Source organism: Elephantulus edwardii, unplaced genomic scaffold, assembly GCF_000299155.1.
Source record: "Elephantulus edwardii isolate Elephantulus edwardi_28Jun2011 unplaced genomic scaffold, EleEdw1.0 scaffold00428, whole genome shotgun sequence".
NCBI lineage: Eukaryota > Metazoa > Chordata > Mammalia > Macroscelidea > Macroscelididae > Elephantulus > Elephantulus edwardii.
The window spans coordinates 1,047,807-1,062,775 of record NW_006400178.1 but is presented as its reverse complement, the minus strand read 5'-3'; the positions used below and the strand labels follow the sequence as shown (position 1 = coordinate 1,062,775).

The 14,969-nt window shown below is 41.5% G+C and overlaps 1 protein-coding gene across 2 annotated transcripts in view; it reads left to right on the top strand.

Moving 5' to 3' along the window:
• Positions 1-1,069: 1,069 nt before the first annotated feature.
• The window catches only part of PCDH19 (protocadherin 19), a 280,037-nt gene continuing 266,137 nt past the window's right edge, over positions 1,070-14,969 (top strand). For both annotated transcript variants that reach the window (XM_006902555.1, XM_006902556.1), the window contains exons 1-2: positions 1,070-3,216; positions 6,834-7,170. In XM_006902555.1, coding sequence (XP_006902617.1) covers positions 1,070-3,216; positions 6,834-7,170 — 2,484 coding nt within the window. The remainder of the gene's footprint in view (positions 3,217-6,833; positions 7,171-14,969) is intronic.

Below are 14,969 nucleotides of genomic sequence, written 5' to 3'. Positions count from 1 at the left end.
GCAACACCCTAATCCAAACCAGGGAGAAGCACCCGATACCTGCGGCAGCTCCACCTCTCCTTACTGGTACTGTGGTCCTTATCCTTCCCCTCTTCCTCATTCCCCGCCCCTTGAGCCATTGGAAAGACTAGGACTTTGATTTTCTTGAACAAATTGCAATCTCCTCATTTTCACAGACTTGACATGGAGGCTTGGGTTGCACTCCTTACCTAATTTCTGACACGCAAACGCCCTTTTGTGGGGGACTTCATGCCCACCTCGAATCCTCGATAGACACACCCCTAAAACCACCTAAAACCAATCTCAGTGCAAAAGTGCAAGCTCTAGCCTTGGCAGTCTTCTTCCCCACCCCCCTTCTCTCTGGCTCCAGCACCACCATCCCGCTCAGTCAGATCCTTGGGCACCTGCGGCTCTTGGCAGCAGCTCAGGCTCTCTTCTGTAACCCCTTTCCTCCCACCAGGCCTTATAGAGAAGAGCCCCTCTAGACCTCGGAGAGCGCTTTACAGGCGCGTCCTCTCTGCAGTGAGCTGGGAGTGCTGGGGAGATCTTTGCGCATGCCAGGTGCACAGACAAGGCGCTCAATAGCCCCAGTACACTGCAGCGGACTGGTCAGTGCCTGAGACGCTCCGCCCCAATCACTCTTTCTCCCCTCTCCCCAAGTACTGTCTGGACCCTGTCACGCGTCACAGGGACTACACAGACTCCTCCCTAGCTGCAGTCCCACGCCTGCCGCCGTTGTGGCCAGTCGCACCCAGCTAACACTGAAGGGTGGAAACTGAGTAGCCGGGCTGGAGGGAGGGGGCTTGGGGCCACGCGGCGCTCCCACAGCCTCCTGGAGCCCCTGGGTTCCTCCCAACCCCTCACCAAACCTGCTGCCACCTCAGCATTGGAGCCGGTGCTGGTATCTCCGCTACAACGCTGGGCAGCCCTGGGCGGGACTCCTCTTGAGACCTCCAGGGCCCCAGGACCCGTGCAACAGGCTGTCCCAGCCAGCGGGAAGCTGGAGCGCTGGCGGCGTCCATCTCAGCTGGGTGTGGAGAGGCGAGGCCAGGTTGAGCCCCTAGCAACCATGGAGTCACTCTTGTTACCAATGCTGCTGCTGCTGGCTGTATTGTGGACGCAGGCGGCTGCCCTCATTAACCTCAAATACTCGGTAGAGGAAGAGCAGCGTGCTGGGACTGTGATCGCCAATGTGGCCAAGGACGCACATGAGGCAGGCTTTGCGCTGGACTCACGACAGGCCTCTGCCTTCCGTGTGGTATCCAACTCAGCTCCGCATCTGGTAGACATCAACCCCAGCTCAGGTCTGCTGGTCACCAAGCAGAAGATCGACCGCGACCTGCTCTGCCGCCAAAGCCCAAAATGTATCATCTCGCTAGAGGTCATGTCTAGCTCTATGGAAATCTGCGTGATTAAAGTGGAAATCAAGGACCTGAATGACAATGCACCCAGTTTCCCCGCAGCACAGATCGAGTTAGAAATCTCTGAGGCTGCTAGCCCTGGCACACGCATCCCGCTGGATAGCGCCTTTGACCCAGATTCTGGTAGCTTCGGTGTGCAATCCTATGAGCTCACACCCAACGAGCTCTTTGGCCTGGAGATCAAGACACGCGGTGACGGCTCACGATTTGCTGAACTTGTGGTTGAAAAGAGCCTGGATCGAGAGATGCAGTCACACTACAACTTTCGAATCACTGCACTTGATGGTGGTGACCCGCCTCACCTGGGCACCATGGGTCTTAGCATCAAGGTGACTGACTCTAATGACAACAATCCGGTATTTGGTGAGTCCGCCTACTCTGTGACTGTGCCAGAAAACTCACCTCCCAACACACCTGTCATCCACCTCAATGCCAGTGATCCAGATGAAGGCACCAATGGCCAGGTGGTCTACTCTTTCTATGGCTATGTCAACGACCATACTAGTGAGCTCTTCCAGATCGACCCACACAGTGGCCTAGTGACGGTTACTGGCACCCTTGACTATGAAGAGGGTCACGTATATGAACTGGACGTGCAGGCCAAGGACTTGGGACCCAACTCTATCCCGGCACACTGCAAGGTAACTGTCAGCGTGCTGGACACTAATGACAATCCACCTGTCATCAACCTACTTTCAGTCAACAGCGAGCTGGTGGAGGTGAGTGAGAGTGCCCCCCCAGGCTATGTGATTGCACTGGTAAGGGTCTCTGACCGAGACTCAGGCCTCAATGGGCGTGTGCAGTGCCGTTTGCTAGGCAATGTACCTTTTCGGCTGCAGGAATATGAAAGTTTCTCCACTATCCTCGTGGATGGACGGCTGGATCGAGAACAGCATGATCAGTATAACCTGACGATCCAGGCACGCGACGGTGGCGTGCCTATGCTACAGAGTGCCAAGTCTTTCACAGTGCGCATCACGGATGAGAATGACAACCATCCACACTTCTCGAAGCCCTACTACCAGGTCATCGTGCAGGAGAACAACACTCCTGGTGCCTATCTCCTCTCTGTGTCTGCCCGTGACCCTGACCTGGGGCTTAATGGCAGTGTCTCCTATCAGATTGTGCCCTCACAGGTGCGGGACATGCCTGTCTTCACCTATGTCTCCATCAACCCCAACTCAGGGGACATCTACGCGCTGCGCTCCTTCAACCATGAGCAGACCAAAGCGTTCGAATTCAAGGTACTCGCCAAGGACGGGGGCCTGCCCTCGCTGCAGAGCAATGCCACAGTGAGGGTCATAATTTTAGATGTCAATGACAATACCCCAGTCATCACCACCCCGCCTCTGATCAATGGCACAGCTGAAGTTTACATCCCCCGAAACACTGTCATAGGCTACCTGGTGACTGTTGTCAAGGCTGATGACTACGATGAGGGTGAGAATGGCCGAGTCACCTATGACATGACCGAAGGGGACCGAGGATTCTTTGAAATTGATCAAGTCAATGGCGAAGTCAGAACAACCCGTACCTTCAGTGAGAGCTCCAAGGCTTCATATGAACTTATTGTGGTTGCTCATGACCATGGGAAGACCTCCCTCTCTGCCTCTGCGCTCATACTAATCTACTTGTCCCCTGCTCTTGATGCTCAAGAGTCTATGGGCTCAGTGAACTTGTCCCTGATATTCATTATCGCCCTAGGCTCTATTGCAGGCATCCTCTTTATCACTATGATCTTCGTGGCGATTAAGTGCAAGCGAGACAATAAAGAGATCCGGACCTACAACTGCAGGTAAAGCCAACTTTTCTTTCTTTGTTCTGCATGATTAAGGCTATATAGCCCTGTGAAAAATCCTAGTGTTTTTGTTTCCTTCTTAATTGCACACAGCCTTCTTATCCTGCTTCTTTATTTTGGGCCTGGAGGCAGGCCTGGGAGGGGTGTCGGGTGGGAAGATAGGAAAATTTGTGGTAGCCCAATGAATCAATTATTTTGATCTGACAATTTGCTGGAAGACAGTCATTTACTGTTCCAATGAATTCTGTCATATAATGATGACAAGTAGAAAAGCAATTATCATTTGAAAATTTGCACAGCTGTCTGCATGAAATTATGGCAGATAAAAAGTGAATGAGTGAGAGATTGAGATGCTTCTTTTTAGCAATACCAGCAAGCATCACAACTCGACTTTGCATCTCAACTACGTTTGAGGACAGGTACTAAAAGGAGAGGGAGTAGTCCAGCCTGGGGGTAGAGAAGAGCTTCAGAAAAAAACCTGAGTATGGGTGTCCAAAATGGGAAACTGAGTAGAGGAAGAAAGATCAGGAGTGTGTGGGGAAACAAATGATTAGTGGTTTGTTTTTTTTAAAAGTTTATCCTTGACTTGCTTTGTATTCATCCACAAACACCTGGATATTAAAGTGAAATCCTGCCAGATATGTTTTCCAAATATCTGATTGATTGGCCAAATATCTCAGGAGAGGATTAGACTTTGCATCTAGATGCTGGAGTAGATATCTTCTAGAGCTGATGGTACTTTCTTTTAATAAGGAAGTCTGCTGTGGCATTAAGATCTACTCTCTACCAGTGAATATCGCTATGGCTATTCTCATGAAGTGTGTTCAGGTTCTGTATGTGTATGAGAGAGAGAGAGGCAGAGAACATAGAAGTGTAGAAACTCAAATGCCACCTAGTATTAGAAAAGGATTTCCTGATAACCACCTTAGAGGGTCTTGCTGAAGCCCTTCTTTACAATTCGGTAGAATAAATAAGTTGAAGTACTTCTAGAATCTATTTAGGATATATATGCAATCCTTTTCCTGCAGTGTCTCATAAAAATGGTTGAGAAAAAAATGTTTCTTTAATTTACTGAAAATGAATGATGCTGCTTTTCCAATAAAAGGTGTGTGTGCGTGTTTTCTACACAACTACACATCCAGTGTGTCTTTTGTGCCGTCTCCCCTTGCATGTTAATCAGTCAAAACATGTTCCTGTAGGTCTGATATGTATTTGACACTGAGATGCACACTTCTGTGAATCAGAGTCCTCCAAATACGCAACAGCTATGCAATTATTGTTTCCCTTTTACTATTCTCTGTGCTACACAAGTTAGTAGACAAATACTAACCACACATGAATATCAATCAGGTGCCATAAAAGAGCAGCTGCAATGCCTCATAAATGCTTTAATCCTGTTAATAGTGAATTGACTGTGACTTTTCTTTCCTTCTTCATTGAGTCATTTCAAATGGGAAAAATGGAAATTAATATTGTTTTTACCTTTGAAACCTGTGACTATGACTGGTGATTTTTTACAAAAGAAAAATGTGGAGTTTATAAATTTTCTTTATATGGAGATTATTATAGAGAGGACTCTTTTAAAGCCATCTTTCTAAGTATGGAGTAAATGCATAGGATCCATTCCTTGATGAAAAAGAAAGTCACTTGAAATGAAGATATTGAAGGCTTTGCCACTTCTTGGTAGTGTATGACTAGAAGTGAGAGCTCTTTCAGAGAGTTTGACAGAGGGATCATTGAACAGATATAAAAGCATTTGAATTTTCGGTAGATGGAGAAAATCTTGGTGTCCATCAACTTTACCCTAATGTGAGGTTTGGAAATACTTTGTTTCCTATAATGGTTTAGGATTAATAAAGTACGGTTGGTCAATACTGAAGGCACAATGAATGTTTCAGCTAGTAATATTGGGCCTGCCATTGTGGGACTTACCCATTAGGGATAAACAAAATGATTAGAACTTTCCATTAATTCTATGAACAGACTAGGGAGGGGGAAAAAAATCCACCAAGCAACAAGCAACTGCAGTCTCAGGGTTTTTGGAATTTTATCTGCTCTTATGCCCCAGTAACATCAGCTTGCCATCATTGCGATTCTGCCTGGGCACAGAGGATGAGGGAAACTCAGTTGCTAAGCATTAGGCAGATCCTGCAGATAATGTAAGCATTTACCTCTGTCTGTCTGCAATTTCTTCACTTGCTCAGACTCTGTGGAAATCAGAAGTTCAAGAACTTGTCTTCTCATGTGATTTGAGAGAGGTTTCTTCTTACCAGCCTCTGCAGAGCCTCTTCTTCAAGTGCATTAATTTATGAGACTTGTGAGAGAATCTGTAAAAGCTGCTTGAATTGTGTTTCCTTTTTGTAGTCAGATAACTAACTTTGTCAAGAGATAATACAGGCTATCTTTTCTGTAAAAGATCAACATATATTATTTATTACCCTATTGTTTTACTGATTATTGCCTAGAGATTGACTTTCTAAATAATAAGCTGAACCATATATGCGGCAATAAGTTATTTTGAGAATCTAGCTCCATTTTAATGTATTTATTCTGACAGTCTCACAGTGCTTGGTGTCTTTGGTGTACATTATTGGGTCTGTGTCAGTTTTAATGAAATCAAACTCTATATTTCAGTTGCAGCACAGCTGCTTGTAGGTACACCTGAATGGAGAAGGATGTTGAATGCACTATCCTTTAAATTCCTTTGCAGTAATTGTTTAACCATCACTTGTCTCCTTGGCTGTTTTATAAAAGAACAAACATCAAGTGCCTGCATTGCATCTTGGTTTCTCTCATTAGCAAGGAGCAAGAAAAAAGAAAGTGAGCCTAAGGGGAAAGAGGTAAAAAAGGCATTTCCCCTCTTCCAAACAGGTTTGGCTATCATCTTCTTCTCAGAGGAGAGGGGAGTGGATGGGCAGGGCTAGGGCAGCATCAAGAAGGAGGATGTGGAAAAGCTAATAAGGCAATGTCAAAGGATGGGGTCTTTTCTACCCTAGTCCAAACATGATCTAGTCAATTTTAAAGGAAGTTGACTGAAACTGTTTATGTTTACCTTATTCCAAATGCCTGGAGGAACTGGCAAGTGGTTTGTTTTTAATTTGCCTTTATCTCCTCTTCCATTAAAGTGTGCAACAATGAATGAATGGAAATCCAAAGTCTCTGTAAACTTTCATTAAAATAAAAAAAATTCTGAAAAAAAATTTGGAACTTGCTTCTTATTTCACCCAGGAGTTCCTTTTGATTCTAGGGAAGCTCCAGTTATGAGCATTTTCTTGTGTGTTTTTTCTCCCATAGGCTCACCTTCCCTGTCTCTCTCCCACCCCTGCTATTTTCCCCACTCACAATGAGAAACTCTAAAGTGTGAACACATGTAGTTTTCTTAACGGGAAAGGAAAGATTGTGAGACGGTTACTATCTACTTAATAGGAAAATTTTATGGCCTTCAGTTTGTTTTTTCATGTAAAAAGCACAGGAGGAAACCTGATGATGTAATGCACCAGAATAAGGAGCTGGAGCAGATACAGGGTGCAACCCTCTGGGGTGATTAATGTTTATTAATCTGTTCATGGTTTGGGAGGGTGTTTACAATTAATGCTGCATTTTCTGTCACATAGAATCGCTGAGTACTCCTATGGGCATCAAAAGAAATCAAGCAAGAAGAAAAAAATCTGTAAGAATGACATCCGCCTTGTACCCCGGGATGTGGAGGAGACAGACAAGATGAACGTTGTCAGTTGCTCCTCCCTGACTTCATCCCTCAACTACTTCGACTATCACCAGCAGACGCTGCCCCTGGGCTGCCGCCGGTCTGAGAGTACCCTTCTGAATGTGGAGAACCAGAATAATACTAGAAATCGAAATCCCAGCGCTAACCACATCTACCATCACTCTTTCAACAGCCAGGGACCCCAGCAGCCAGACCTGATTGTTAATGGTGTGCCTCTGCCTGAGGTGAGTGCACCTAAGTTGTTTTGCATGGAACTCCTCAAGCCTTCTTCCCTTCCCCCACTGCTCTCTGGAAACCTCCATACTGGCAGGAATGGAGAACAGGTCTGCCTAATCTCTCTTCCATAGTCAAGATTTGCCACCAGTGCTTCCCAGGGAAAAGAGTAATCTAATAATGTATTAAGCCTTTGTAGGGTGATTGTTGTGAATGGGAGTCCAAGAGCTCAGAGCTCTGGGAACCTCTGAGTAGTATCCTGGTATGTTGCAATTTTGTTCTCCCTATTGCAAATATCAGAAGCATTGGCAGCAGTGGGGTTAAGTACTCACCTGCTAGTTGAAATATCTGCACTTTGAAGCCACCAGATGCCCTTCAGGAGAAAGATATGACAATCTGTTTTTGTACAGATTGCTTGGCAATCTTATGAGGCCATTCTCCTCAGTTTTGTAAAGTTACTATGAGTGCAAAAAGACTTGAAGGCAATACATTTTTTGCATTACAAATATAGGTCTCTGGGTAAGGCACATAGTTTGCATTTTGCCACTAACCAAAAGGTTGGTGGTTCAAATTCACCCAGACATACAATGGAAGCAAGGCCTGACTTCTATAAGATTGTTGTTGTTGAGTACCATCAGTCAGAAGCAACCCAGATCCTCCAGTGGATTTCAGAGGCAGTTAATCGAAATGGAGGAGATTGCCTATTTTACTCCTGTGAAGCAGCTGGTGGGCTTGAATTGTGTGGCTTCAGGATTGCAGCACAGATTCTTACCACTAGGCCACCAGAGATTATAGAGATTATAGCTCTTTAAAACCTTATGGAGTAACAATTCTATTCTGAAACTCATGGAGTATCTATGAGTCAATTCAGTTAGAATCAACTCAGTAATAATGCATTTGGCTTTGGTTTGCTTGTAAATATGCTTGCCAATCAGTGATACTAGTCTGTTACAATGACTTTTAAAGAGCCAAGTAGAATTGAAAATGTATGAAACCCTTCAATATTCTGGGACCAGTTACCTGTTGCTTTTTCTTTGTTCATACTACTGATTTTTGGCATCTTGCCTAAATTGTAAATAAGCTGGTTAAAGGGAGGCAAGGGAAAAACCCAACAAATCAAACAAAAAACAACTTTGCCACTTTTTGGAGGTACTAGTGGCAACCCTTGATAGATGAAAAAGTTGAAACTTATTAATTATGGAAATTCTAGGCATTAATTATGCATTTGAGTCAGTTCTATTTAACTTTACTGTGAATGTATGTTTTCAAATGGAAGTCATTTTAAAAAAAACAAACCCAATGAGGTCAAATGTTTTTGGCTATTGAAATATTTCAGAATAATTGGGATGGTATGTGTGGGTGATGGTAGGTGAGTGGGTAGAAGGCTAGAACTAAAAGGTCTTAAGTTGATTTCATTTTTCCATGAACTGCTTAAATTTCTCTTTGGAAATTTGATACAATGGAGAGTGTTTGTCTTTCAGTGCACTAATAGATAGGCACGCCTGGAGAGCACATTCACAGTGCTAATAAGCCTTACTAGCACTGTCATGTTTCATTTTCCACCATCAACTATTTTGATAGATAGCTCTTCAATAGATGATGAAATTGAAGTCTAGATATGCTAAATGTCTTATTCAGAGTCACAGAATATGTCAGCAAAAGAGGGAGGACTTTCCCAGGGCTTTACATTTCCTGTCGAGTATGCTTTAGATCCACCTTTCAGCCTTAGGAATAATTTAGTCTGAAATAGTCAGTCAATAATACATATGAAATGCCTTCATAGTATTGCTATTAATTTTGTAGGTCAAAGAATTTTTAGGACTGTTTAAATTAGTTGCTATTCTTGGTCCCTGCAAAATACTTCCAATAGAATTTTAGGAATAAACAGCAGTGCTCTCAGTGAGAAACTGTTAATATTCAGTTAGCAACAAAATAAATATTTTCAACCTATAAATCTACAAATAAGAATATGAAAGTCCAGTATTGTGTTAGATTGACATGGTTATAACCTTCTAGCAGAATCAGATAGATCATGATTTTCTGTTTCCCCTCTTAAAATTGAACCACTCTGAATTTCTGTTTTCCTCATCTATAAAATGGACACATCTACCATGCAAATTTGTTCTAAGGAATAATATGACATGCTGTAATATGAATAGTCTGACTCTCATAAACATGCCACAAATGCCAGATATCTTCATTACACAACAGTTGGATAATCACCATTACAATGCCCTGAACGACTGAAGGTGCTTTCTTTGTCACTTATAACTAAAGAATAATTTAAGTTGATTTTATGTAGGTAAAACTTACAAAGTGGTTTGGCTGGACTATTCATAGTAACCATCTAAACAATGGAGGAAAAATATGCCAAGATTGTTGGCTTATTTGCTGAGAATGCTGATGATTGTGGAACAGACAAAATGCTGAATAAAAGGGTTTGATCATCATTTAAATCAAATCAAGGCACTAGAGAAATCAACATTCTTTTGTCTGTGACATACTTAGAAGAGTCTGAAACATGTCTGAATAGTTTCAGTGTCCTTTTTGAAATTTTCCCATGGGAAGAGTGAAGCAGAGTGTTGCTTCAATTATTTACAATAGTTATTTAAAGCTCTGGTGGCCTAGTTATAAGAAGCTGTACTGCAATTCCAAAGGAACAGGGTTTAAATCCACCAGCTGTTCCGTGGAAGAAAGATGGACAATCTCCTCTTATACAATTTACTGTCTCTGAAAATCTGCTGGAATGTCAGCTCTGAGTCAGTTCTGACACATAACAACCCCACCATTTAAAGTTTAAGCTATAGTCCTATCCCTGATTCACAAAGTTAAATGCTTTCCTTGTTAAACATGGTGTTACACAGATCTAGTGTGTAAGGCTAGGAGAACCAAAGCAGTATATACTATAGTGTTATGAAGTTAGGTATGTGTTTTCAATTTGTAGTCATGGAGAGTTTAATTGATAAATCCATTCAGAAAGGGAAAGAGGCTCATTCTGCAGAGAATGTACCAGACCAAGTTAATCTATACCTGCAACCAAGTTCTCTATTTCTTCTATGCCAGAAACTCCTGAAAATGGACTATGTAGAATGCTTTGTTGTTGTTATTGTTGTTGTTGTTGTTATGTGCTGTTGAGACACCTGCGACTCATAGCAACCCTATATACAACAGCCCTATACCCTGTTCTATCCTGTGCCAATCTTATGGTCTCTGACACACCTACCCCCATGACCCCAGTGACTGAATTGATGTATCTCATTGAGGCTCTTTCTCTCCTGTGATGTCCCTCCATCCTCCCAAGCATAACGTCCCTCTCGAAGGACAAGTCCCTTCTTGCAACATGTCCAGAGTATGTCAGAAAAAGCTTCAGAATCCTTGCCTCCGAGGAGCAGCCTGATCTCACCCTCTCCAGGATGAACCTGTTTGTTCTCTTAGCTGTCCATGGTATATTCACTATTTTTCTCGAGCACCATAGCTCAAAGACATCAATTCTCCTTCTATTATCCCTAGTCATTGTCCAGCTTTCTGATACATAGCAAGTAATTTCAAAGACTATGGCCTGGATCAGGTGCACCTTAGTCTCCAGACTGACATCATTGCTTCTCAGTACTTTGGAAAAGTCTCTGACAGTTGACTTTCCTAATGCAATTCTTGAGTGGTGATGTCTTTAGCATTATCTGGATGCCAATTTTTATAGACTTTGTTGTTGTTACAACTCAAACTCATTGCTGTCAAATTGGAACTGACTCATAATTGACCCTTCATGAGTTTTCTAGAGGTTGTAAATTAGACAGGAAATTTCCTGTATTTCTCCCTTGGAGCTGATGGTGGATATGAACTGCTAGGGAGACATGGCCTTTAGGAGTGGAAAAATGAAAAAGTCTCTGAGCTTAAGAAACATACATTTTAGCAGACAAAACAAATGAGTTAATGGGAGATTGATAAATGCTGCTACAGGCTGCGATGGGACATTCTCTATTTTTAGGATAGTGATTTATTTCCTAACTATTAATTGTTTTCAGTTAATTAATACATATGAGAAACTATAATTTACAAAGTAATCATGGCCTAAATTGGCAAGTGCTATAGTGTAATAAACGCATGATTTTCTGAACATTTCTCTAAATTTTGTTAGGTCACTTTTCTTTTTATTCACATTGTTTCATCAAATTATTCATTTATTTATCTACTAATATTAACATAGTTAATCCACTAACATTTATGATGCTCTTAAAATTAACCAGACATTGCTATTTGTTGAAGATAAAAAGATAAACACTTGATCCTAGACCTAAGCAAACTTATAGGGAAATAGACAAGTAAACTGAAAATTTCAATTCAAAGTTACAGATCCTTCCTGAGCATGTGTCTACATTGTTACTCTCCAGATTAGAGCCAAAGGTCAGTAACTGTTTAAGTAGTGATACTACTTTGTAATAAACATACCCTCTTCATTAGCTGTAAGGAGTCATAGCGGCATAGCTCATAATATATCAGCTGCTAATTGAAAGGTTGGCAATTCAAATCCACCAGCTGCACTGTCTTGGAGAAAGATAGACAGTCTCCTCCTTTAAGGGCTTACAGCCTCAGAATTTCCAGTGGAGGGTCACTATGAGTAGAAAATGACTCAACAGCAGCAAGCTATATTTTTCTTTTTAATTTTTAATTCATCAGCCATAGATCTATTTATAGAAGCATCTCATTACAGAGGTGTCATAACCTCTGTGCTCTTTCTACCCTAGAATGCTTTGAAATTTACCTACATGGTGTTTATTCAAATTAACCATATTTCAATATCCACCTTGTGCTCAACTGTCTGGCAGGTATCATGAGGACCTAAAATAATTAAAAACCAAACAAACCCAGAAGCTTAGCTTTTGCCCTCAGTGCATTCACAGTCTAGTTGGAAAGTCAGGATCACTCACATAATTTCATTGCTGAGCAACACAATATCCTTTCTAATCACATGTTACTCTGTCAATTCTTTAGGGAGTACTTCTTAGACTTTCCATGACAGCCCCTACCATAATTAATACATAGATTTACTTCTGACCTCTCAATGTTCAATGCAGAGTTGAAGGTAACTTTTATATCATTGCATAAATCTATGTTCCTCTGAACATTCCCAGTCCAAGGAAGTAAAAGGAGCAAGATTTTAAATATTAGGTAGGTAACATCAAGAGAATGAAGCACTACTAGCTCAGAGGATTGGAACTCAGCTTTTTAGTATTGCATCATTATTTACTAGTATCCTATTGTATATGAGAAAATCAGTGACATGGATTTTTTTTTAATTTTGTACGCAAATTCGAGAAGGCAAAGTGGAGGATACCTTTGCTGTTTACAGATAGTTTTTGTAAAATTAGTGTTGTCAGCGATGGTCTTAAATATTTTCAGTGAAGGGTGAGACGTGTATTCCTTGCTACTGTAGTTTATTTAGTGGATCAAAGATTGAGTGTATAAGTTGAGTGAGTGAATGAGAGAAAGGAGAGTGAGACAGTAGAAAAAAAGCAGAGAGGAGATGAAAGGAAGTTGAAAAATAAAAAGATTAAAAAAGAAAATGTAAACTTATGAGTTTATAAAAGTTTTCTTAAAAATATTCCAGATTTTGTTGAAAATTTCCTTTTTATGCCAAATAATTTTTCTTCTTATGGAGTGGAGGCATGCCTACTGGGTACTTTTGAATGTTGGAAAATGCTATTCCTTTGCATGCCACTATTCCTGCACTGTGCTCAAGCCAGCAGATAGTGAGGAAAGAACAGCATCAAGCAGGGTTTTATATTGTTGCATACAGAATTTCTGTGAGTTGGAACGGACTCAACAGTGACTCACAACAATTACTATAACAACTTGGGAATGACTCGTTTTGTCACCCAAGCCCTGGTTACTGTCAGGGAACAAACGTAACCAAGTCCCTCTACTGCAAATGAAGAATTGAATGGGCCCTCTTTCTTTGCCCCGAAAATGAGTGAAGTGGCTCAAACACTCTCTAATGAGACATTTTTAACTTTAGTATTCTCTTGTGGGAAGTTTCAGGGCTGACAACACTGAGTGATAGAGGGCAAGAACTTCCAGAATCTTACTTAAAGATGTGTAGGGATTTGGATTTTCATCTGAAACTTACTCTTGAATTGTCTCTTCTATTTTCTACCTTTTAAGGGCACATTTTTGGTACCTTTTATACAGGATATTGTAAGGGGTATGTGGATGAAGTGTTAATGGCCACTCACCCAACAATTTGACAGGTAGCAGAATAGTAGCAATGGAAGAGTGCCCAGCAATGATGTATGTAGCAAACCAAACTGTATACTTCCAATTATCCCACAAAATGTCTGAAGGGATGGTCATCTTAGTGCAAATAATAAAAGTAGAACATCATTTAGGCTTTGAAGAAAAGAAAAGGGGTGGGTGAAGAAACTCAGCCCACTTTGATCCTTATAAAAGAATTTTAAAGTTAGAGGTTTGCAATTATTTGAGTGAAATTCTGGCTTAGAGTTAGAAAACTGGCTGCAAACATATTAGATGAGGAATTCAGAAATTCTTATAAAATTAATAAGTATGATGAGACTGGTCTGCATAGACATGAAAAAAAGTTTCACTCCCAATTAAAGGAAACTTTTGGTGAATATTTTATCTTTTCAATTTTTTTAAATTAGTTTGCTTTACAAGAGTTCACACATCTGCCTAAAACTTGGAGGAGGTTTAAGCCCACCCAGAGGCATCACTAATGGGAGGCTTGGCAATCTCCTTCCAGGAAATTGAAAACCGTACAGTTCTATTTTGACACTCATGGGGTTACCTTGAGTCAGAGTCAACACAGTGGCAACTTTAATTTTTGTTCTTGCTGTTTTATTTTTCACATTTTGTTTTTTTTAAATAATTTTTTTAATTTTAATTGTCATTTTAACAAAAGTTAAATTTTCATGAATTCATTGTTGCACATTTTACGCCCTCACCCTCTCTTTCCCCTCCCCAAGTCAGTGGCAACTTTTAATTTTAAGTTTCTTTTTTAAAATTGCAGTGAGGGCTTGGAAGGATTTGTCTTATCCTTAAGGGTGAAAAGTGACTATATAAGAGGAAGCAATGAAAAAGGATGCAGACCATATTTTGTAGTGCATGATCACTCCAGTTTTCTCCAGGGGAAAAAAAAATAACAAGGTAACCAGGAAATACACTCCAGCCACTCATTGCCTGCACTTGGGCCTATCTGACGTTTACCTGAGGTAGGACATTTCCCAAAGGAGATCTGCTTGTTAGATGTGTTTCAGAACAAACTGTTCCACTATCTTCCCCACACAACTTCACAGAATTGAGCTAACATTGTTGTTGTAGTCAAGTCACTTGTGACTTATAGCGACCCTATGTACAAGAGCCCTAAACCACTACCCTAATCACTGAATCGAGGGTCTTCCTCTCCTGCACTGTCCCTCCACTCTCCCAAACATGATGTCCCTTTCCAAGAACTGGTCCCTTCTTGCAACCTGCCCAAAGTATGTCAGATGAAGCTTCAGAATCCTTGCCTCCAAGGAGGAGCCTGGCTTCACCCTCTCTAGGACAAATCTATTTGTTCTTCTAGCAGTCCATAGTATATTCAATACTCTTCTCCAGCACCACAGCTCAAAGGCATCAATTCTTTTTGTATCATCCCTAGTCACTGTCCAGTTCTCTGATGCATAGCACACAATTGTGAAGACTATAGACTGGATCAGGCACATCTTAATCTCCAGCCTGACATCATTATTCTTCAGTACTGTGGAGAGGTCCCTGACAGCTGAATTTCTCAATGCAATTTGTCTCTTGATTTCCTGGC